The sequence below is a fragment of the Pelophylax lessonae genome (assembly GCF_965119305.1).
Source record: "Pelophylax lessonae genome assembly, chromosome: 4".
Classification (NCBI taxonomy): Eukaryota; Metazoa; Chordata; class Amphibia; order Anura; family Ranidae; genus Pelophylax; species Pelophylax lessonae.
In genome coordinates, this window is record NC_138771.1 from 449,797,973 (window position 1) to 449,822,175 (window position 24,203).

At 45.8% G+C, this 24,203-nt stretch overlaps 1 protein-coding gene across 1 annotated transcript in view; it reads left to right on the forward strand.

The window, feature by feature from the left end:
* LOC309552694 (E3 ubiquitin-protein ligase RNF213-like) overlaps nucleotides 1–24,203 on the forward strand; it is a gene marked incomplete at its 5' end in the record, with an annotated part of 1,269,694 nt that overhangs the window by 915,608 nt on the left and 329,883 nt on the right. Inside the window, one exon of the mRNA XM_082253620.1 lies at nucleotides 10,522–10,663. Within this exon, the coding sequence (XP_082109746.1) occupies nucleotides 10,522–10,663 (142 nt within the window). The remainder of the gene's footprint in view (nucleotides 1–10,521; nucleotides 10,664–24,203) is intronic.

Consider the following 24,203-nt stretch of genomic DNA (forward strand, 5'->3'; position numbering starts at 1 on the left):
CAGTGCAACCTAACCTGTGCCCATCAATGCCCACCAAAGCAACCTCACCTGTGTCCATCAATGCAGCCTCACCTGTGCCCATCAATGCCCCCTTTCCAGTGCCCATGAATGCAGCTTTACCAGTGTCCAACAATGCAACCTCACCTGTGCCCATTAAATGAAGCCTGATCAGAGCCCATCAATGCAGCCTCATCTGTGCCCATCAATGCAGCCTCATCTGTGCCCATGAATGCAGCCTTACCTGTGCCCATCAATGCAACCTCACCTGTGCCCATCAATGCCCCCACTCCAGTGCCCATGAATGCAGCGTCACCAGTGTCCATCAATGCAGTCTGATCAGTGCCCATCAATGCCGCCTCACCTGTGCTCATCAATGCAGCCTCACCTGTGCCCATTAATGCAGCCTAATGTGTGCCCCTCAATGCAACCTCACCTGTGCCCTTCAATTTAGCCCACCTGTGCCCTTTAATGTAGCCTCACCTGTGCCCATCAATGCAACCTTACCTGTGCCCATCAATGCAACCTCACCTTTGCCCATTAATGCAGCCTCACCTTTGCCCATTAATGCAGCCTCACCTGTGTCCATCAACACAGCCTCATCTGTGCCCATCATCTCAGCCTCACCTGTGCCCATCAATGCAGCCTCAACTGTGCCCATCAATGCAGCATCACTTATGCTCACCAATGCCCCCTTTCCAGTGCCCATGAATGCAGCCTCACCAGTGTCCATCAATGCAAACCCACCTGTACCCATCAATGCAGCCTGATCAGTGCCCATCAATGCCACCTCACCTGTGCCCATTAATGCAGCCTAACGTGTGCCCCTCAATGCAGCCTCACCTGTGCCCATCAATGCAACCTCACCTGTGCCCATCAGTGCAGCCTTACCTGTGCCCGTCAATGCAGCCTCACCTGTGCCCATCAATGCAGCCTCACCTGCGCCCATCAATGCAGCCTGACCAGTGCAGGGGAAGAGAGAGGAGAGAAACAGGAAAGCCGGCCGGATCATCACAGAGCGGCCTCACCTGTGCCCATCAATGCAGCCTGGCCAGTGCAGGGGAAGAGAGAGGAGAGAAACAGGAAAGCCGGCCGGATCATCACAGAGCGGCCTCACCTGTGCCCATCAATGCAGCCTCACCTGTGCCCATCAATGCAGCCTGACCAGTGCAGAGGAAGCGAGAGGAGAGAAAGAGGAAAGCCGGCCAGATCATCACAGAGTGGGAATCGCCTCACTGTAACAGCTTTCATTTGAATTGCCGGGTGCTCGCCATCACACACAGTCCCACCTCTTGGATCGGCTCCTATGATAGGCGTCACACGTCCCGGCATTGATCCGGTGTTCTGTCTATCAAAGGAGCTGGGCAAGGAGGTGGGGCTGTGTGTGACAGCGAATGCCCAGCAATTCAAATGAAAGCTGTTACAGCGGGTAATCCCCGTTCTGTGATGATCCGGCCAGCTTTCCTCTTTCTCTCTCTCTTCCCCTGGGAGATCACTGGAAGAACGGTTACCGAGGTAGCCCCACACTCGCCCTCAATCATTTTCCACTCGCAAGATGCGAGCAGGCCAGTGGAAAATTTGAGGGCTGAGCTAAGCAGTCAAAAGACATGAGATGAGACATTTTCTACTGAATTATATAAAAGCACATGCTTTGCTATCCGATAACTTGCTGGGGAACAACTGATTTGACAGGATAGAAAACTTGTCCTGAACACTTCTATTTCCTTACCCATAATTTGAAGAGTAAATTTACTTTTGTTGAAAAAAATGTACATTGCAGGGATTTTAACAAACTTTATTGTAGATTCCTATCTGTTTCTGCTCTGAAGAAAAAACTGTTTGTTTTTTGATTCAATGTGTACAGTGAATCCGAATGGGAGTGCCTTTTTTTATTGTTAACCACTTGACGACCGCCCACCGCAGATTTACTGTGGCAGGCAGCCGCTCCTGTGCAAACCGACGTAGTACTACGTCGCTCGCTCAGGAGACTCTAGGGGGCGAGCGCGCGCCTCAGAAGCGCTCTCGCCCCCGCTCATCAGCCGGGGAGCCAGTGCGTGTGACAGGCGGCTCCGATGGCCGCCGGCCACTCGCAATCTCCCCCCGTTGACAGAGAAGGACAGACGGCTGATGTAAACACAGTCCTCTGTCATTCTCCCTGAAGTGATCACAGAGGCTATGTGATCCTTCTATATAGGATTGCATGTCTCTGTGATGACTTCACAAGCCGCGTCCCCCCCCCCTCACGCCCCTAGGGACACATTTAACCCCTTGATCACCCATACTGTTAACCCCTTCCCTGCCAGTGTTATTTTTACAGTAACAGTGCATATTTTTAGCACTGATTACTGTAGTAATGTCACTGGTATCCCCAAAAGCATCAAAAATGTCAGTTAGGGGTCCGATCTGTCCGCCGCAATGTCGCAGTCCCGCAAAAGAATGCAGATCGCCGCCATTACTAGTAAAAAAAAAAAAAAAACAATAAAAATTACATAAATCTTTCCCGTAGTTAGTAAACGCAATAACTTTCGCGCAAACCAATCAAAATACGCTTATTGTGATTTTTTTTTTTCACCAAAAATATGTAGCAGAAAACAACTTGGCTTAAAATGCTAAAAAATTTAGATTTTTTAATTTTTTTTTTGAGAATTTCATATAAAAGAATGGGAAAAATATAATTTTTTCAAAACTGTCGCTTTTTTTTTGTTTATAGCGCAAAAAAATAAAAATCGCACAGGTGATCAAATACCACCAAAAGAAAGCTATATTTGTGGGAAAAAAGGACGTCAATTTCATTTGGGTACAGCGTCGCACGACCGCGCAATTGTCTGGTAAAGTCACGCAGTGCCGAATCACAAAATAGGGCCTGGTCATTGAGCAGCCAAATCCTCCAGGGCTAAAGTGGTTAATTAGCTGATGCACTTGCAGTGTTCTAAAGAGGAAAATTACAGGTTCCGCATCCCTTCGGAAGCAATGAACCCTATGGGTGTATCAAATTGTTTGTTGCAGAGGATGCCTAAAATTTTATTTGTATCTTAGGGCAGACCTCTGGGAAAATCAGTGGGCCAATTACACAAGCAGGAAATTACATTCCTGGGTAAGTTCTGTACACCAACTGTGGACAGAAGGCCTCCAAGATGCCATATTGCATTGAATTTTACAGAAAACTTCAGCATGCAGATTGAAAAGGAAACATTCAATTACAATATGGCTTTTGTAGCAATTGTATATGCTATTTTTTTTCTATTTTTTTTCCCATGAAAGTGAACTACCCTTTATGTAGCAGCCTGCCCTATTCTCTTTCCTCTCTGGGATAAAAAGCAACATGATGGTAAACAAGGATGATAATATTAACCTGAGCATAAATGTACTCTCTAATTGAGGGTTAACCTGAAAGCTCAAAGAAACACTTTGTAGTGAGCTAAAATCTTACATGGAAACATTTTAAAGTTTTCAGCATTTAATTGCTCCCCAAAGCTGGTAAAAAGTCCCAGAAATAAGCAGACAGCTGCATGGAAGGTATGCTGCTTTCTGGGAGCAGTGGCCTCCATTTAGTGTCCTTCTATCCCCCTTCTCCTCACCTAGTCAGCAATACAGCTGTGGAAACAGCAACACTTACTGAGGAGAGCAAGGACAGTTAAAACTTCAACTGGCCTGTGCCTGTGGAGCAGGTTCAGGGTTCCCTTCGGCTGCCAACTGGACTACCAGAAACGGCCTACCTCCCTGAGAGGTGCAAAGAAAAAATGCAAGTAGCCATTTGAACTGACTGTTTATCTATCTATACCTATACCACGTGCCCCATAGACTGTGCTGCCACCTAGTGATTCTTTACGTTACCCTAGGTAGCCCTGAATATATATACATATAATTGCCACTCTGTTGGCATTGTAATTTTCTACTTTTCATCTGTTCAGTAAAGTGCAAGGTAAACCCACCCTTTCTCTGTTAATTTTGTTGATCAGGACCTTGTTGCACTACATGTGGTAGCATGAACGGGATTGGCCATGTCAGACAGTGGTAATTGGAGTTTTGTAATGGCAGTGATACTCCACAGGCAAGCAGCATGCCAGCTCTGCATTGATAACCTCCTTATTCTTGATTTCTTCTGTAGCAGCTACCCAGGTACTCAGGGGCCGGTCAGGGCGTCAATGATTAGATCAAGAAATTGAGGGTCTGATCCAATCATATGGGATCCTACCACTCAGCAGACAAAACTGGTAATTAGAGCCTTAGAGGGGGAGGCAAGAACGTTAATCCGGCACTTCCCAGCAGAAGATTAGGATTCACTTGACAAGACAGTTAACCATTTATAAACACTTAGACACTATGGTTACCACTTAATGGTCAAACTGCAACATCAAGGGACCTTAGGGTTCACTTTATCATCAGGAAGCAGAGAGGAGAATCCATTCTGCAATATGCACTTGATCTTGAAAATATAGCAATGGAGATCTGCCATAAGGAAAGGAGCATATTATGATGGCCCAGCTGGGATGATACAGATGGGTGGCTAAAGGAACATTTGTGGATGGACTGTTGCCTGATAAGATCAGAGAATCCTTACAAGACAAAGATATGAGTAATCCCAATTTGAAATGTCACGACCTGTTAGAAGCAACCATAGCATGTTCTGAGCCGAGATACAGTATACAGGGTTAGACACACCTATTGCCATCATACGTAAGAAACCAACAGACCCACATGCAATTGAGCAGACAGCCCCATGGAAGGTGGCCACCCAGAAATTGACAGTTATCCACGTTAAAGTGCAGACAAGGTGGGCAAGGTCGCCATTTTCTGCCTGGGGCTGTCGGATCATATCCAGAGAGACTGCTTCAAGCATACAATGGTAAAACGATTAAACTAGAATGCCCCTCTGGTACATTAGAGGAGTAATTAGTTGGTTCCTCAAATAATTGTCACTCTAGGAGTCAATTTGTTGAACAAAAATGTAGAATGACTCCAATAATCAGAGATGAAGAGGAGATAGAAAAACCCTGACTTGATTGGAAGAAGACCTAATGGCAGAACTCAGGTGAACCAAATCCATGTACTGTTATAGCTGAACTGGGTAAAGGCCAGTGGTGGAGAGAGGACCCAGTGGTTGCCCCCAGTGGCGGCTGGTGCTCAAAATTTTTTGGGGGGGCACAAAAAAGAAAAATGTAATAGGTATTGCTTCGCGTCAAAAAACGCAGTAAAAAATTACGTGACTTTGAAGTCATGGTACAGGCATGGCACAGGTGATGGTATAGGCATGGCATAGGTGATGGTACAGGCATGGCACAGGTGATGGTACAGGAGATGATATAGGCATGGCACAGATATGGTATAGGCATGGCACAGATATGGTATAGGCATGTCACAGGTCATGGTACAGGAGATGGTATATGCCCCCTTTTAATGCAGAGACCAGCGTACATGCCCCCTTTCAATGCAGTGACCAGCGTACATGCCCCCTTTCAATGCAGAGACCAGCGTACATGCCCCCTTTCAATGCAGAGACCAGTGTACATGCCCCCTTTCAATGCAAAGACCAGTGTACATGCCCCCTTTCAATGCAGAGACCAGTGTACATGCCCCCTTTCAATGCAGAGACCAGTGTACATGCCCCCTTTCATTGCAGAGACCAGCGTACATGCCCCCTTTTAATGCAGAGACCAGCGTATGTGCCCCTTTCAATGCAGAGACCAGCGTGCGTGCCCCCTTTCAATGCAGAGACCAGACTTCTTCACAGACTAATAATGTAAGAAGACATTTTCCCACTGACCACCGATGTAAGAAGCATTCTTACCACTGACCACCAACGTAAGAGGACATTTTTCCACTGACCACCAATGTAAGAAGACACTTTTCCACTGACCCCCAATGTAAGGGGATGTTTTTCCACTGACCACCACCTATATAAGAGACATTTTTCCCCTGACCACCAAAGTAAGGGGACACTTTTCCACTGACCACCATCAATGTAAGGGACATTTTTTTACTGATCACAAATGTAAGCAACATTAACCCTGACCACCAATCAATGTAAGGGGACATTTTTCCACTGACCACCAATGTAAAGGGACATTTTTCCACTGATCACCAATGTAAGCACATTTTTCCCCTGACCACCAATGTAAGGGGACATTTTTTCACTGACCACCAACGTAAAGGGACATTTTTCCACTGACCAACAATGTAAGGCCCCTTTCACACTTGTGCGACCTGAAAATTGCGCAACTTTGACACAATCCGTGCGTAATCTTGAGGTCTATGGACCACAAGTCACATCATAGTTGGACCAAAGTAGTGCAGGGACTACACTGAAGTCGCTGCGACTTGAAATCACACAAATATGAAAAGTACTCATTGGAAATCATGGGATATGACTTTCCAGTCCCAAGTCGCAGGACAAGTTGCTCAAGTGTGAATGTGGCCTAAGGGGACATTTTTCCACTGAACACCAGGAGAACAATATATTTTTTACCATCTGCATTCCTTTTCTGGTCAAATACTACAGTTTTTTTCCATACAGATTGATATTTATCATGATGACCAGCATGCTAAGCAAGCCACTTTCTATTTTCTTTTTATGTTTTTTTTTTATGCTACTTATTATGAGCTGAAGATATAATTATTATCAGAGGCTCCATGGAACCTAAAGTTATTTCATGGGTCCCTCCATGTGAAAAGGCAGATCTACAGGAGCAGGGATCACATTGGAAACACTGTAGCTAGTTAAGTAAGATGTTCTGCAGCAGCTGCACAGTATTGTCATCACAGCATCCCCAGTGCCAGGAGACACCAGTAAAGCAGCTATGAATAGCCCATCCCTTGGCTGATGAGTGTTAGTGTCACATCTCCTGCCAGGCTGTGCCCAGGGAGAAAAGGGGTCAGTAGCCTTGCAGTAGCAGGCAGCCTGTAGCGCCTCCCTCTGTGGGCTAATACTCTACAATTACAGCCCATGCTGCCTCCAGTCTCTGCCAGCTCTGCTGCGATCAGCCTCTGCACTGACTCCGGAGGATCTCAGGTACAGGGTAGGAGCTTCACCTCTCATACCAATGCCATGCCATCTGCAGGGGTGAGCCTGGGCACCGCCGATCCCTGGGCATGCAGTGGCTTTGTCCTTCTCTCTGCTGCCTGGAGAATCGTGCTGTCATGTCTGTGCTTTGCTTTCCAGCCTACCTCTCCTTCCTAACCCTTCCCTGGATGGTCAGCTGCCTCTCTTGCTGTCCAGAGGGGGTCACAATGGATTGCACTTTGCTATGGAACAATGCATTGCTTCCATTAGGTGACCGTTTGCTCTAGAGGGCGCCCTCTAATGTTCAGGTTGGGGTAGTGTATCTGACACACGTGTGTCGCTAATGCCAGCCGAATGGGTCTTGCTGGCCATAACTGAGACACTTACCTGGCGACGGCTCGGCTCCCGGCGGCGGCTTCTCCCCTCCTCGCGACTCCGACGTCCGTCCTCTTCTGCTCGGCTCCCGGCGGCGGCTTCTCCCCTCCTCGCGACTCCTCTTCTGCGGCGGCGGGAAGGTGACTGGGCGGTGACGGTGAGTGACTGATGCACGCACCGGCACCGCCCCCAACGAGGTCAGCATGGATGTCCTGAATCATGATTGGTCCAGGCTGGAGTCTGGACCAATCATGATCCAAGACATCACAAAAGGGGGTGGTGTAGCGCAGTGCTCTGCGCTACAGTTACGCCCCAGAAGGCCGCCAATCGGCGCCTCTGCGGGTGGAAAACCCCACCCCCCCATAGGCACCAATGAGGCGGGGGCCAAAAGGGGGGTGGTGTAGCGCAGTGCTCTGCGCTACAGTTATACCCCAGAAGGCCGTCAATCGGCGCCTCTGCGGGTGGAAAACCCCACCTCCCCACCTCCCCATAGGCACCAATGAGGCGGGCGCCCCTTGTGGGCAAAAATTTTTTTTTTTTTTTTAAATCTTTTTTTTTTTCTTTTTCTTTTTTTGGGGAGGGGGGCACCCCTGCGCCCCTGCGCCCCTGCGCCCCCTATCGGCCGGCCGCCACTGGTTGCCCCCCACGTAATAGAAGCCATATGGTTACGGTGGTGAGCCAGTCCTAGAAAAGAATTAAATTATTACCGAAAACCAACAAATTGCTGAGAGAATAGTTGCATCTCATCCTGAAGATTTTAAAACTGTATTGCCGAGTAATGCTTCCCCATGACCTGCCAGTGAACTGGCAGATGGTAGTGTAAAGGGCTCAGGCGGTTTCTGTGGCAAAAATTCCATATGGAAGTGTAGCAATATTTCCAGGCATTAGGCCTGATATGGTTCTGCCATTGTTACCGGTAACACTTCCAACACATTTAAGTTGAAAACCCAAGTGTGAGAACTGAGACAATGACCATTCCGGCATCTTTGGTTTGTTTTGTTTAATTTGTAATGGGGATGGGAGAAGGGAATGAGTGGGATACTCCTCTGGCTCAACTAGGTTCAACTGGGACACTGTACAGAAAAATGCCTGTTAGCGCTGTCTTTACGCCAGCTGAATGACGGCCAACACTCCCTGGCACTTGAAGATACTGTTCTGCTGAACTGTGCTGAAACTTCGACTTTAATACTCAAATTAACTCAGAAGATCCAGGACTGTATGACATTTGACTCCTGACAATCTGTTTAGCTCAACAGTCCAGTGAACAGCTCCCTCCAGCCCTTCACTGACTGAGGTAGCTCCTTGTAACTGCTTGTGCTGCTGCAACTCTTAACACTGTACACTGCACACTGTACACTTAACTCTTCAGAGCCCAACCGCTAGCACCCCCTCTGACACAGGGTCCTCTCACTAGGCACCCCCTCTAACAATTCAGGGTCCTCTCACTAGGCACCCTCTCTAACACTTCAGGGTCCTCTCACTAGGCACCCCCTTGACACTAGCTGGCTCCTGGATCCCTGGGACCTTCACCGGAGTGGTCCCCTCTATACTTTAGGCAGACCCTCAGGGGCAATTCACAGTACTCACAAACTTGGCATGCTTTCCTGGGACTGAACCCCTCTATCTCCACTGGTCCTCGGCACACCGGATCCTCTCTGCAGCTCAGCTCAGCTCTCTCTCTGGACTCTCAGACAGCCACCCGAGACACCCGTTCCTTCTGACAGGAGGAGAGACAGCCATACCCTCCTGTGACTCTGCTTTCTGCCAAAGACGCTGCGTCATGCGTTCCCCTCAAACTTATACCCACTCCCAGAATCCTCTGTGGCAGAATCTGCCTTCTGGGGTAGATACAGGCCTGAATGAACCACTGATTGGGTTTCCTCCACTGCCCAATGAGAATCCTCTCATGGAGCCAGTGGGGAGACTCCCCTCTCAGCAGCCACATCTGGGAGACATGACAGCCCAGCTGAAAATCATGGCCCTGCTGTTAGGCAGCCAAGGCCCACTATGCTTTTACCTAGCAACTACCTTTTAGGGTGCTACAGAAGCAAAGTGTACACCCAGTTCAAGAGACAAGTCGTGTGTGCGCATGTTCCAGGTAATGTAACAAATCTGTTCAGGGTGGAAAGGTCTGCATTCAACCTTCAGAAAATAACACCTGTATGAAGTTCAACATTTTGTTAAAGGCTCACCATGGGTGGAACAAGGGGAGTCTGAAGTGCCAGACTTTGGTCCTCAAGTCAAAGTCAGTGAACCACAGTTTGGCCACATCTTGGCCTCCAGAGGTTCAATGGCTGTCTTTCAGTGTTCTACTTTTACCTCCCAGATCTCCAGGAAGAGACATGGAAACTAATGATGTTACACAGGCCAATGCCTACCCAGATCGGCCTTCTGGACTATCATCCTCTGACATGCCTGACGACAGATGTGAGTTGCCTGTTGTCCTAGAAGATGGATCAGAGACTCATCACCTGAGGCACTCACAGAGACCTAACTAAGGGAGAACCCTGTATTGTTTTGCACAGGATGGTTTTTTGTCATCTGCAACTTTGCCAACGATCACAGTTCCAACATGATAGAGTGTAGAGGAGGGCCTTTTTACTTACCATGAACTAATGCAGGCATAGCTTCTTTAAAATGTGTTTCCCACAATCCCCCGAGCTTCCATGAGTCCAGGAGCCCAGTCCTGGACACTCCCAGGGGGTATTATTTGCTCTCTCTCCCCTGGTGCTCAGGAAGACCTAGCCTGATGAGAGTGCAGTGGTAGCTGTCACCCAAATGACTGGTTCTCCCATGTAATCCAGGCTTGTAGGCTTTGGGGTTTGAGCACAAGAGCACAAAGGTTTTTGCATGTGATTTATGTGAGTGTGAAGGCAGTTACCTGCATCATCAATGTATTTTATGTGCAGATTTTTAATCTTCTATTGAAAGTAGTTTTAATCTTGCTACATTACAAAGTTTTGCTTCCTTTTCTATTTTCATTCCCTATAAGTCTGGTTCTAATATACTGTAAATGGAATAATTTGGGAGAAAAAATATATTTTTGGTGTCATTTTAAAACTGCGGTGCAAACATCACCATGAATTGATGCAGATGTTTGCAATGTGCTGCTCAATTTCACAGTGTTCTGTATTCTTGTATGTTTTCAGATATTGGACACTACTACTCTCATTCGCAGCTGCATTCAGAATGCCATAGGCTTACTAAGAGATGACAAGACTGTGAACAGTCGCAGCACTAAGAGAATTGACATCCTGATCAAGCTTTTGAGCACAGAGGATCGAATAAAAGGTAAGTCTTGGAAAATTGAGTTTGAGTGATTTATGTTTCAATATGTTTTTATTTGTTTTTATAAAGCCATGACAATTAGAGCAGACTGTCACAGATGGTTCAAATTGACAGAAATGCATCATAAAGTCCATGACAAATATTTATAATAACAACAAAAGTCGTCAGGCAACAAAGGGAAGAGGAAGAATGGGGTAGGATATGTGAGTTCGGTAAGGAGAAGGGGGTAGTAGGTAAAGGGGGTAGGAAGAGAGGAGGTAGACAGGTATGACACTCTATTATGGAGTGGTTAAGTAAGTGGTTTAGTAAGTAGTTTGAATAAGTTGACATAGCTGATTTAGGTTGCATAAGGTTGTGATACTTGGAAGATGTAGCAAAATTAAGTAATCATTACTAGATGATAAAGCAAAGTAAGGTACTAGTTGTGGAATTTGAAAATGTCAATAGGACTAGGGTAGAGGTATAGTGCAGAAAGGGTGAGTGATCCAATGAGCCTATGTGGACATAAATCTGTCCAGCTGTAGGTGGGCTCTGGTGAACATTAGTCCGAGTAAGGCGTGTTCATTCACGATTGTAACGTTCCTGCGTTTTTTGTTAGTGAATGGATTTGCAGCTGCAGAATTATTACACTCAGTAGTCATGTAGAGATGTGTTGAACAAACATATCCAACTCTCAGGACTCATCACCGTGCACAGCCTGAATTATGCAAATATACATACACTCAATATGATGTTCCTGGAGTGATAGGATGTATATGATAGTATAGAGGTGAGAGACAGGCGATAGAAATGGTGAACACTCAGTAGTAATATTCAGGAGAGTGGTAGGTGATTATAGGTAGTATGCAGATAGGTTTAGCAATCATGTATAGTAACAGGTGGTAGGGGACAGCAGATGAAGTATACAAGAGTAACCTAGTGCAATGATATAGATGATGGTAGGCTCAAGAGCTAGCAATCTATGAAGTTATGCAGATGATAGAAATAGTGCTTAGATAGTAACAGTCCTTTAGTATGCAGAAGTAGATAGTGAAGTTAGTTAGGAAGGAATCCCCTGCGGGGTACTTATCACAAGTGGGTTAGTAGTAGCAAGGTCCAGTAGCAAGAGAGTGATCCGGTAGCGAGATACGGGATCGGTAGCGAGATTCCGGTTTTGTTCAGGCAAAGGAATAGCTAGAAGCTCCGGCAGCATAGGACAAGACTGGTCAAGCATGCGGTTTAAACGAGCAATGAGTGAGAGAAAGCCGGCGATTGAAATAGCCGCTCATAGCTGCGCTCGGCGATGATGTCATCGTTCTTAAAGGTGTATGCGTTCCACCTGGTTAGCAAGGTGGGACGCAATATTAAGGAGAAATGCGGAAATAAGGGTACCAGAGGTACCAGAATCTTACAGTACCCCCCCCCCCCTTAAGGCCGGCTCCAGAAGGCCTATAGCACTGGTTTCTCCGGGTATTTCGAGTGAAATCTTCGTATAAGCGTAGGTGCGTGAACATCAGCAGTATCCAACCAGGTGTCGTCTTGGGGTCCATAGTTCTTCCATCTTATGATGAGATTTTTGAGTTTTCCTCTGTGGATACGAGAATCCAGAATCTCCTTGATCTCATATTCTTCTCCGCCTTCAACTTGTACTGGAGGTGGAGGCAGGATGGTAGGCCTCATTCCTTGGTTAGGAACATGTGGCTTTAGTAGCGACACATGAAAGATGGGATGTATTTTGAGATCTGCCGGTAAGGTGAGTTGCACTGCAGCTTTTCCAATGAGTTTTTTAATTGGGAAGGGTCCCAGAAATAAAGGTCCAAGTTTTTTACTAGGGATCTTTAATCTCAAATTTTTTGTAGATAGCCAAACGAGATCCCCAATGGCATATTGAGGAGAGGGTTTTCTACGAAGGTCGTAGTACCTTTTTTGTTGGCTATGGGCATGTGAGATGGTGGTGTTGAGTAACCCCAGAGAGTCCTTTATTTGGGTAAGATAATCAGAGGCCACTGGGTTACTTGATGGCAAGATACGTGGTGGAAGGAGTGTGGGATGAAACCCATAGTTTAAGTAGAATGGACTTTGTTTTGTAGTACTGTGGGTCGCGTTGTTATAAGCGAACTCCGCCAGCGGGAGGAGGTCCACCCAATCGTCCTGTAGGTATGAGGTATAGCAACGTAGATATTGCTCAATGCACTGATTGACTCTTTCTGTCTGTCCGTTGGTCTGAGGGTGGTAAGGAGAAGTAAGTTTTCGCTCTATTCGTAGTATCTGACATAGAGCTTGCCAAAACTTTGAGATGAACTGTGAACCACGGTCAGACAGAAGGGTCTTTGGAATACCATGTAACTTAAAGACATGTTTCACTAGTAATTCCGCTGTTTGCTTGGATGAAGGTAGTCTTCGAATAGAAATGAAATGTGCCATCTTGGTCAGATGGTCCACTGACACTAAAATGGTGTTAAATCCTTTGGAAGGTGGTAGTTCTACTATAAAGTCTAAGGACACCACTTCCCATGGAACCTGGGGTATTGGTTGACTACAAAGTAGACCCGATGGTTTTGTAGTGTCAATTTTGGACCTTGCACAGATGTCACAAGATGAAACGAACTTTTGTACGGTCGTCTTCATGTCAGGCCACCAAAACTGCCTAGTAAGTAAATTGAATGTTTTAGTCATACCCATATGTCCTGCCATAGGCACATCATGCGACAGTTCCAAGACCTTGGTTCGCATAGTAGGGGGTATGTAAAGTTTGTCGTTGTAATAGAGGAAGCCTTCTGCATCAGCACTTAGCTGAGGTGGAGGTGAATCCAGTCCTATGCTGTGCAAAATCTCTTCCTTCAGGGAACGGACAACACCGACAATACGTTCATAGGGTATTATAGGAATTGAAGGAACCTCAGCGTAGCTATCTTCGGTTAATCGTGATAGCGCATCCGCTTTTTTATTCTTGTCTGCAGGCGTGTAGGTCACTAGGAAGTTGAATCTTAAAAAGAATAATGACCATCGTACCTGCCGGTGGGAAAGTGTTCTGTTAGTCTGAAGGTATTGAAGATTTTTATGATCTGTGTATATGAGGATTGGTAATCGAGTACCCTCAAGTAGGTGTCGCCAATTCTCTAATGCCAGTTTTATGGCAAGCAACTCTTTTTCACCCACTGGGTAATTCACCTCAGGGCTGCTTAGTGATTTTGAGAAGAAAGCAACTGGGTGAAGTGGTGAAGTATTTGTTGGTCGTTGGGAGAGAACTGCTCCTACTGCCATATTTGACGCATCTACCTCCAAGATGTATTGAAGGGATGGGTCTGGATGACGTAGTATGGGAGCAGAAGTAAAGCTTGATTTCAACAAGCGGAAAGCTCCATTTGCTTCTTCTGACCATTTGAATGGGTTTTTTGTACTTGTGAGTTGTGTGAGAGGTCTCACAATAGCAGAGAAGTTCTTGATGAACTTTCTATAGTAGTTAGAAAATCCGAGGAATCTTTGTAATGCTTTACGAGTTGTTGGCACAGGCCAATCTAGAATACAGGATATCTTGCTCATATCCATTTTGATTCCATTTTTAGATATGATGTATCCTAGGAATAGTACTTCTTCTTTATGAAATAAACATTTTTTTAATTTAACGTATAAATTATGTGCAAGTAGTCTTGACAACACGAGACTTACATGTTTTATGTGTTCAGATAAGGATTGAGAATAAATAAGTATATCGTCCAGATATACTACAACACAAACATCAAGTAAGTCTCTGAAAATGTCATTTATGAATCGTTGAAAGGCTGCGGGAGCATTACATAACCCGAATGGCATCACAAGGTACTCGAACAATCCGTACCTGGTTCTGAATGCTGTCTTCCATTCATCCCCGTCACGGATTCGGATTAGGTTGTATGCCCCTTTTAGGTCCAATTTCGAAAAGTAGGTAGCCCCGCGCACCTGTTCTATAAGTTCAGGAATGAGAGGTAAAGGATAGCGATCCTTTATTGTAATGGTATTTAATTGCCTATAATCAATAATAGGCCTGAGACTTGAATCCTTATTGCGGACAAAGAAGAGTCCTGCAGCAGTGGAGGAAGTAGAAGGTCTGATGAATCCTTTCGCCAAATTTTCATCCAAGTATTCCTTGAGATGAGAGAGTTCATCCTGTGAAAGAGGATAAACATGACCGAAAGGTAATTATTTGGGAGTAGATCGATACAACAATCATAGTCCCTATGGGGAGGCAACACTTGAGCCTTTTTCTCAAGGAAGACTTCCGACAAATCCTGGTAACATAGTGGTATAATCTCATCTGACACCACAGACAGGATCTTTCCATATGATGAGAGATTACACGTGGTTTCGCAGTAGTGAGAAGAGAAGGTTAGAGTTCTTGTTTTCCAATCGATGATTGGTTGATGTATGTGTAACCAGGGAAGTCCCAAAATAATGGGAAAATGTGGTGAGGTTAGTACATCAAAAGTGGTGGTCTCCATATGAGACTCGTTAGCAGTGACAAGGAGTGCTTGTGTCTGATCGGTGATTGGACCAGAGGATAACGGAATACCGTTAATGAAACTAACTGAGACAGGTTTAAGTTTTGAAATAATAGGTATTTTATTTAAGGTAACAAAACAAGTATCGATATAGTTCCCACAAGATCCTGTGTCGATCATAGCCTTGGTGGTGATCCTAGTTTGGTCCCACTGTAATGTCAAATGAATAAAAAGATAAGGATTAGAAAAGGAAGTCATTAGTCCCCCTAGAAAAACATTTGAACACTCACCCTCTTTTTTGCGGACAAGGGGACAGCCGCTTATCAAATGATCCGGGGAGGCGCAGTACATGCAGAGATGTTCGGATCTTCTCCTGGCACGTTCGGTAAAGGTTAAAGGTGGGCGTATCATTCCTACCTCCATAGGAGTAGGGTCAACAGCCGACATCCGAGAAGGACTGGACAATGGCAATCCCATCTTCTCAGCCTTTCTTTCTCGCAGTCGTCTGTCAATATTGATACTGGTCTGTATCAGGGCATCCAAGGTGCCAGGTAAATCCGCTCGGGCGAGCTCGTCTTTAACGGCTTCTGACAGGCCGAGTCTGAACTGAGTTCGCAGAGATGTATCATTCCACCCTGAATCAAGGGTCCATCTTTTGAATACTGCCACAAAGTCCTCAACAGGTCTCCTTCCTTGTTTTAAAGCCCTCAATTGGGTATCAGCAGTACTCTGCCTATTGGGGTCTTCATATAAACTAGCGAGTTGCGCTAGGAATAAAGGATAGGAGTTGAGAAGTGGATCATCTTTCTCAAAGAGAGAGTCTGCCCAGGCCCGGGGATCACCCGTCAGATAGGAAATAGTGGTACAGACTTTAATTTGTTCAGTAGGGTAAGTACGAGGTTTCAACAAGAAAAGCAATTGACATGCGTTTTTAAACTCACGAAATTTTTTCCGATCACCCGTAAACACCAGAGGAGGGTTTATCTTAGGCTCACGGGGCTGAGCAGCAGAGAGCTGTGCAAGACGGCCAACCTGCTGTCTTAAAGCCTGATTTTCGTTTTTTACCTCTGTCAGAGCAAGTATCAATGCATCTACTTGTTGTTTTAATTGCATTACCTGAGTGGGTAATTCTGCTGAATCCATATTTTATCTGGCTCGTTCAATCTGTAACGCTCCTGCGTTTTTTGTTAGTGAATGGATTTGCAGCTGCAGAATTATTACACTCAGTAGTCATGTAGAGATGTGTTGAACAAACATATCCAACTCTCAGGACTCATCACCGTGCACAGCCTGAATTATGCAAATATACATACACTCAATATGATGTTCCTGGAGTGATAGGATGTATATGATAGTATAGAGGTGAGAGACAGGCGATAGAAATGGTGAACACTCAGTAGTAATATTCAGGAGAGTGGTAGGTGATTATAGGTAGTATGCAGATAGGTTTAGCAATCATGTATAGTAACAGGTGGTAGGGGACAGCAGATGAAGTATACAAGAGAGAGTAACCTAGTGCAATGATATAGATGATGGTAGGCTCAAGAGCTAGCAATCTATGAAGTTATGCAGATGATAGAAATAGTGCTTAGATAGTAACAGTCCTTTAGTATGCAGAAGTAGATAGTGAAGTTAGTTAGGAAGGAATCCCCTGCGGGGTACTTATCACAAGTGGGTTAGTAGTAGCAAGGTCCAGTAGCAAGAGAGTGATCAGGTAGCGAGATACGGGATCGGTAGCGAGGTTCCGGTTTTGTTCAGGCAAAGGAATAGCTAGAAGCTCCGGCAGCATAGGACAAGACTGGTCAAGCATGCGGTTTAAACGAGCAATGAGTGAGAGAAAGCCGGCGATTGAAATAGCCGCTCATAGCTGCGCTCGGCGATTATGTCATCGTTTTTAAAGGTGTATGCGTTCCACCTGGTTAGCAAGGTGGGACGCAATATTAAGGAGAAATACGGAAATAAGGGTACCAGAGGTACCAGAATCTTACAACGATATGAATAGTGGTAGAGATATCAGGAGAAGTTGATTGTTTCCAGTTCCTGGATATGGTGAGTTTAGCTGCTATAAATATGTGGGTTAGGATAGAGTGAAGCTCAGGAGACCATGAGTCCATCCCTAAGCCCAATAGAGCTAGCTTTGGGTCTCCACTGATTTGCTGTTTGATGATGGAGGAGGTTAAAGTGAACACTGTGGACCAGAAAATTTTGGGACAAGTCCACCAAATATGGGAGGCTGAGGCCGTGTGGCCATAGTTCCTCCAGCATTGTAGTAGTTGGTATCAATGTGAGCTAAATTGTCAGGAGTAAGATACAAGTTATGAAGGAGTTTTTGGAGAGATTCCCAATATGAAAGGCATTTCAATTATTTGCGAGATAGCCGTGTGGCTGTGTGCCACTGATTGAGATTTGATGAAAATTGGAAAGTTCGTTCCCAGTATAGCATAGAGGACGTTTTCTGAGTGGAATTGCCCATTCTAAGCAGATTGTAGAAAGGAGATAGACCAATTCGAAGAGTTGGAGGAGATTCCATTAGAAATAAGAATTTTTTCAAAAGATTTGTGTTTGAGGAGGGGAGAATATTTTGGAGAGCATGTCTTGCCAGAAGATATTTGAAGAAAGTGGTAGATTTTAATGAGTATTTGGCCCTGAGTTCTTGGAAGGAGAATAGTCAATTTTTGGAGTAAAATAATGCTATATTGTGGATCCCAGCTTGGTCCCAATCTGCAAAGGAGATGGCGGGGATTAGGGTCTCAAGTGTTATGGGAGGAAATGGAGTGCTCGATTTGGAGGACCATTTGAGAAATTAGCTACTGAGTTCTATACTTTGCTTCAACAGTGTCTAGGAAATGAGTTGGGGTGTATTGTTGGATCCAGGAGGTTCTCATGAGGAGCTTTAGGTCAGCTTTGGTAGTGGATTCAGTTTGAGTCCCTGGTAACCTTAGGGCTTGGGTCAACCAGGGCCTGGATTGGGAGAGAACAGTAGCCTTGTAGTAAGATATTACGTTGGGAGTCCCCATTCCTGCCATGTTTACTGGCATGCATAAGCTCTCTTTCTTGAGACATGGCTTCTTGGATTTCCAAATAAAGGACTGAAGGATACTTTGAACCTTCCTAAGCTGTACTTGGGAGTGGGGCAAGGGAAGCGTATGGAAGAGATACAGAATACCTGGAAATGAAACAGGAGATGTGACCTGCCCATGAAGTTATACCAGTTTTTAGGGTAGCGCAGAGTTATATTAAAGCATTATTGAATGTAGCAAGATTAAGAGACTGAATCTTAGAGGTCGGGGAATTAAGATGGTTTCCCAGGTATGATAAGGTATAAGAAGCCCACAAGAAGGGAATGCTCGCAATCTTATGTTTGATCTGTAGTTGGAGGTCTATAGACAGCATGTGGGACTTAGAATAGTTTAATTTGTATAGAGAGATCAAATCAAATTGATCGAGTACAGTAAAGAAGGGTGAAAGGGATTGCTTAGGATTTGTCAGGAAAATGAGAATATAATTTGCGTAAAGGCCAGTTTTTTGTTGGACTTAGTCTACAGTGAGTCCTGAGATTGAGGGGTGTGACCTGATGTGTTCCACAACTGGCTCCATTCTTAGCGAGAAAATAATTGGGGAAAGCGGGCAGCCCTGCCTTGTTCCGTTTGTTATGGGGAAGATGGGGAAGGAGGCTGACATAAATCGCGAGGTCAAGACTTTGGTTTGGAATATACAGTTATTATGATTGAGAGTATTCAACCAGTAAAACCAAATTTAGAGAGCACAGCTCACATATATGAGAAATGAATGTGGTCAAATACTTTCTCCGCTTTAAGTGAGATAAGTAGCCAGGGAATTTTGTTATGCTCTGCCCATTGTATTAGGTTTAGAAAACATCTAGTACAATCCGCTGTTTGGTGCACGTAGACGAAACTGACCTGATCTGGGTGAACCGATTGGGCAGTAATTTTAGCTCGATGGGTTGCGATGAGTTTGGCGTAGAGTCCTCTTTAGATTTTTCCGGTTTGGGGATAGTAACTATGCCAGGTTCTAGGAATTCTGAGGGGCAGGAACCTTTCTCAGCAATATTATTCAGGGAGTTGGTAAGGTGAGAGAATAAATGTATTGAGAATGCTCTATTATAATCGTCAGAGAATGCGTCAGGATCTGGGGATTTATGCAGAGGCAGTGTTTTTACCACTTTGGTGACTTCATCTTCGGTGAACGGTGTAGGGAGGTTAAAGCGGAGTTCCACCCTGAATTTTTATATTTTTTTCCCTCTCCGCTTACTGTAAATTACCTGTAAAAGAATTGAATAATTCAATTTTTATTTTTAATTCACTTACCTTGTTTTTAAAGAAAATATACTTACCTTACTTCCTCTTCCTCCCTCTGCGGACACGTCCGCCACCGTTGACTACTGGGAGCTGAACGTCATCGCTCCCAGGAGTCAGTGCACCTGCACCGGCCCCGCACGTCAGTTCCGGTGCAGGCGCGTCATTCCCTGCTAAACAGCTTCTGGGCATGCCCAGAAGCTGTGCAGGGATGACGTGTCTGCACCGGAACTGACTTGCGGGGCCAGTGCAGGGCATTCTGGGACTGAAGAGGATGCCGAAGAGGACACAGAAGAGGACGCGCTGGCTTCAGCTGCCCACACCTGAGATGGCAGCGCAGGACAAGAAATTTTCAAGGTAAGTATTTCTTTTAAAAGGTAAGTGCAACCTGGGACAGTTCAGAGGCTATCCATTGTGAAATGCACTAGCCCTGACTGTCCCGGAGGTATTTTTATCTAAAAAAAAAATTTTCAGGTGGAACTCCGCTTTAAGGAGCTGCTCCTCTTTGAGTGTAGGGAGATTGATCTTATCTAGAAAAGTTTGGATATCTGGGGGATTTGGAGGGGGAGCAGAAGCAGAGTCTTTTAAGTTGTATAATGATGAATAATGCTTATGGGACTGCTTCGCTATGACTGCGTGATTAAATACTTTTAAACCCGAGTATTTTTTCAAAAAGGGCATTTTGGAAGCAGCCGCTAGCCTTTTATATTGCTTTGCTAGAAAAGCTCCTGTTTTTTTCCCAAAGACAGAAGAGTTGAGTTTGGGGCATTTAATGTAAAACTCATAGCCCTTGCGCAGTATGGAGCTAAGTTGGTTACGGAGAGAGAATATTCCCTCAGCTAGACAGGGGTCATGTTGGGTTTAATTGCGAGCTTCTAGGTTTTTGATTTGATCTATGAGAGAGGAAAATTGTTGTGTGCGTCTTTTCCTCTTATGGGCTGATAATTTGATAAGTATCTCTCTAAGATAGGCCTTGTCGGTGTTCCACAAGAGGGTTGGGTCTGTGTCAGGATTATCATTAGTTTGAAAGAAAAAATCAATGTCATACTCAATTTGTTTGTCAAAAGGGAAGAATTAGACCTCCAGGGAGATGGAGAGCTGGTTGCCTTAGTGAGGAGTATGTCAATGGATATAGGTCCATGATTCGACCAGGTATTCAATCCAATGGAGGACGCAGAGACCGTTTGTAGGGTAAATTTTTTGGTTAAGAAAAAATCAGTTCTGGAGTATACCCCATGGGCAGGGGAATATTAGGCTGTTAGGATCTGCATATACTGAATGAAGCTGGAATGCTAAAGAAGCTTTCACCGCTATCATGACTCCAGTCCGCACTGGCTAGAAAGGTATGGGAAAATTTTTCAGTGGGATTTACATTGTGGGATTTGTTAAGTGCTAATTGGGTTCCTGAACACAAATAACATTGCATTTAGAAGAGGAAAGGGCCTCCTTCCAGAGTGAGGAACATTTATAAGGGCTATATATGCCTTTTGCATTAAGAGATACAACATTGATCTACATTGTGAGGGGTCTAAGTGTGCCCGCATGTGCATATCACTAGTTCAGGCAACGTAAAATACCAGACCCTTTTCACAACATTAAACTTACAAGGAATGCAATGTTGAGTGCAGTTCATGATTATTGCATAGTTATACACAAGGGTGTCATACCTGAGAGAGAAGCAAGGGCATAGCAGAAGGGTATGAAAAGAAAGGAGATAAAAATAAGTGATTGCAATACAATTGTGTACATAGTACGCTTCAAACTGGGGAGGAGTATGAAAATGGCACTACAAGAAGCAGAGAAAAAATAAAAAACAAAACCAAACAATTAGGAACTGTGAAATCACTGAACAGTCTCGGGGAGAGAATGTTAAATAAAGGCATGAAGCCCTGTAGATTTTTCCGGAGTAGGAGGCTGAGGGTACAATTACTTGTTGGTGATAGTACGCCAGTCTCTATTCATTAATTTGGTTGCACCATGAGTTGGGGCTCCTGCTCCGGGTGCGGAAATTAGGTAATCCCAGTTGTGGAGCTGCATTAGGGCCTGTTTCAAGTGAAGGATGGTGGTAATTTAGCCCTGATAAGTGATGGAGAGTTTAATGGGGAAGCCCCATTTGTATGGCATACTGTGTTACTGCAGGATTTTGGTAACAGGAGCGCGTTTTCCTCTCTTTTTGTGCTGTGGCAGCAGAGATGTCAGAATAGATGACAAGATGGGCATAAGGTTCCGAAGGGGAAGGCATGGATTTTGATGTTTGCAGAATCTTCTTTTTCGTTTGGAAGAAATGAATACGAGTAAGGACATTCCGTAGTCTGTCTGCCGGGATGTGTGGGGTTTAAAAGATTCTGTGTGCCCTGTCAATCAAGAGATCTTGACCTGAGAAGGATGGTACAAGGGCTTTGACTAGGTTTTGCAAGTGTTTCAATAGCTCTTGAGTAGAGTTGAGCGGAAACCTGGATGTCCGTGTTTGGCGGGTTCGGCCGAACTTTAAAAAAAAGTCCGGGTCCGTGTCCCGAACTTTTGCCAAACTTTTCCCGGACACCGAACCCCATTGAAGTCAATAGGGACCCGAACTTTCAGGCACTAAAATGGCTCTAAAACACCAATGGAAAGGGCTAGAAGGGCAAATGGCAGCAAAACGTAGTTAAGAGCATGGCGAGTGTTCTGCAAACAAATGTGGATAGGGAAATAACTTAAAACAACAAAAAAAAAAAAACAGAAAAATAAAACAATGTTCTTCATCTCTGAAGGACGAGGCCCATATGGAGTAGGAGGGAGGTTGAGGTGGTGGTGGATGTGGCGGTGTCATAGGCGTGCGCACAGGGTGTGCCGGGTGTACCTGGGCACACCCTAATCACCTAGGGCACATAGCATTATCGCTCTGTTTGCCAGTGAGGAGATGGGAAAGATCTCCCTAGGACCTGCTCTGCTCTATTTCTCTTTGCCAGCAGGGAGAGTAATGTATCGGGGCCATGTACATGTAGGCAAACACATGCATGTGTATTTAAACTTTGGGGTGCACACCCTAATGCAATAGGCTGCGCACACCTATGGGCGGTGTAGGTGGAAGCGGCGGTGGAGGAGGACCAGGGCCGGATTAAGAGCATCATGGGCTTGGTGCTGAGGATTTTGAAGGGCCTTAAGGGCTGTGCCTTGGCATGCACCCAGAGGAGGAAGGGTGCAGCCATGCATGCCTAATTCCACATGGGATGCTGTCTCTGAAGCCCATAAACACATCCATGCATCGGCAACTGTCCCTCCTTGTCTGGCCTTCGTGCTGTGTGGGGAGGTTCTGAGGGAGCTGCCTGGGGAAGCGAGCATAGAAGCCAGACTTCTGTGTTTACAAGTGACAAAAGAACGGTAACAGTGAATATGGCCAACCCGGGGCCTATATAAAGGTAGGGGCCTGGAGCTGCAGCTCCAATAGCCCCTACGTTAATCTGGCCCTGAGGAGGACGAGGTAGCCAACACTGCTTCTTTTCAGAAATTTTAAATGAGGTTACACCCCAAAAGAGTGAGAAAGATCAAAAATAGAACAATGGCTGGGTAAGGTCGGTATCCATCGCTATTCTGCACAAGGTACGGAAAAGTCCCGTGGGATCCATGCCTGGTTCATTTTAATAACCGTGAGCTTGTCCACATTGTCTCTGGACAGGCGGCTGCGCTTTTCTGTGATAACGCCCCCAGCCGTGCTAAATACCCGTTCAGATAATACACTGGCTGCAGGGCACGCCAGCACCTCCAAGGCGTAAAGGGCAAGCTCAGGCCATGTGCCCAACTTGGAGACCCAGAAGTTGAAGGGGGAAGACCCGTCATTCAGTATGTCTAGGCGTGTGCACACATACTGCTCCACCATGTTGGTGAAATGTTGCCTCCTGCTAAGACGTTCCATATGAGCTGCTGGTGCTGCTGTTTGTTGTGGCGTGCTGACAAAGCTTTTCCACATTTCAGCCATGCTAACCCTGCCTTCTGAGGCGGTGCCCTGGTTGCGTTGGCGACCTCTTCCTCCTCCTCTGCCGCCTTGTGCTTCCACTGTGGCCCCGCTGTCAGGTGGGAATGCCAGCAGCATTGGGTCTACCAGCGTGCGCTTGTACTCGTGCATCTTGCGATCGCGCTCCAGTGAGTGAATTAAGGACGGTACGTTGTCCTTGTAACGGGGATCCAGCAGCATGGCCACCCAGTAATCAGCACAAGTTAGAATGTGGGAAACTCGGCGGTCGTTGTGGAGACACTGCAGCATGTAATCGCTCATGTGTGCCAGGCTGCCCAGAGGCAACGAAAGGCTGTCCTCTGTGGGAGGTGTATCGTCTGTGTCCTCTGTATCCCCCCAGCCAAGCACCAGTGATGGCCATGAGCTGGCCTGGGTGCCACCCTGCTGTGAACATGGTTCCATCTCCTCCTCCAGCTCCTCCTCCTCATCCTCCTCATCCTCCAGAACTGTGCTCCTGCTGGACAATTGTGTACCTGGCGTTTGTGTGTGCAGGAACCCACCCTCAGAGCCCCTTGCGAATGACTGCCCTGAAAGCCTTGGAAATGTTACCTCTTCATCCTCCTCCTCCTCCTCATCCTGTGCCACATCCTCTTCCATCATCGCCCGAATTGTTTTTTCAAGGAGGCATAGAAGTGGGATAGTTAAGCTGACAACGGCGTCATCGGCACTGGCCATGTTGGTGGAGTACTCAAAACAGCGCAACAAGGCACACAGGTCTCGCATGGAGGCCCAGTTATTGGTGGTGAAGTGGTGCTGTTCCGCAGAGCGACTCACGCGTG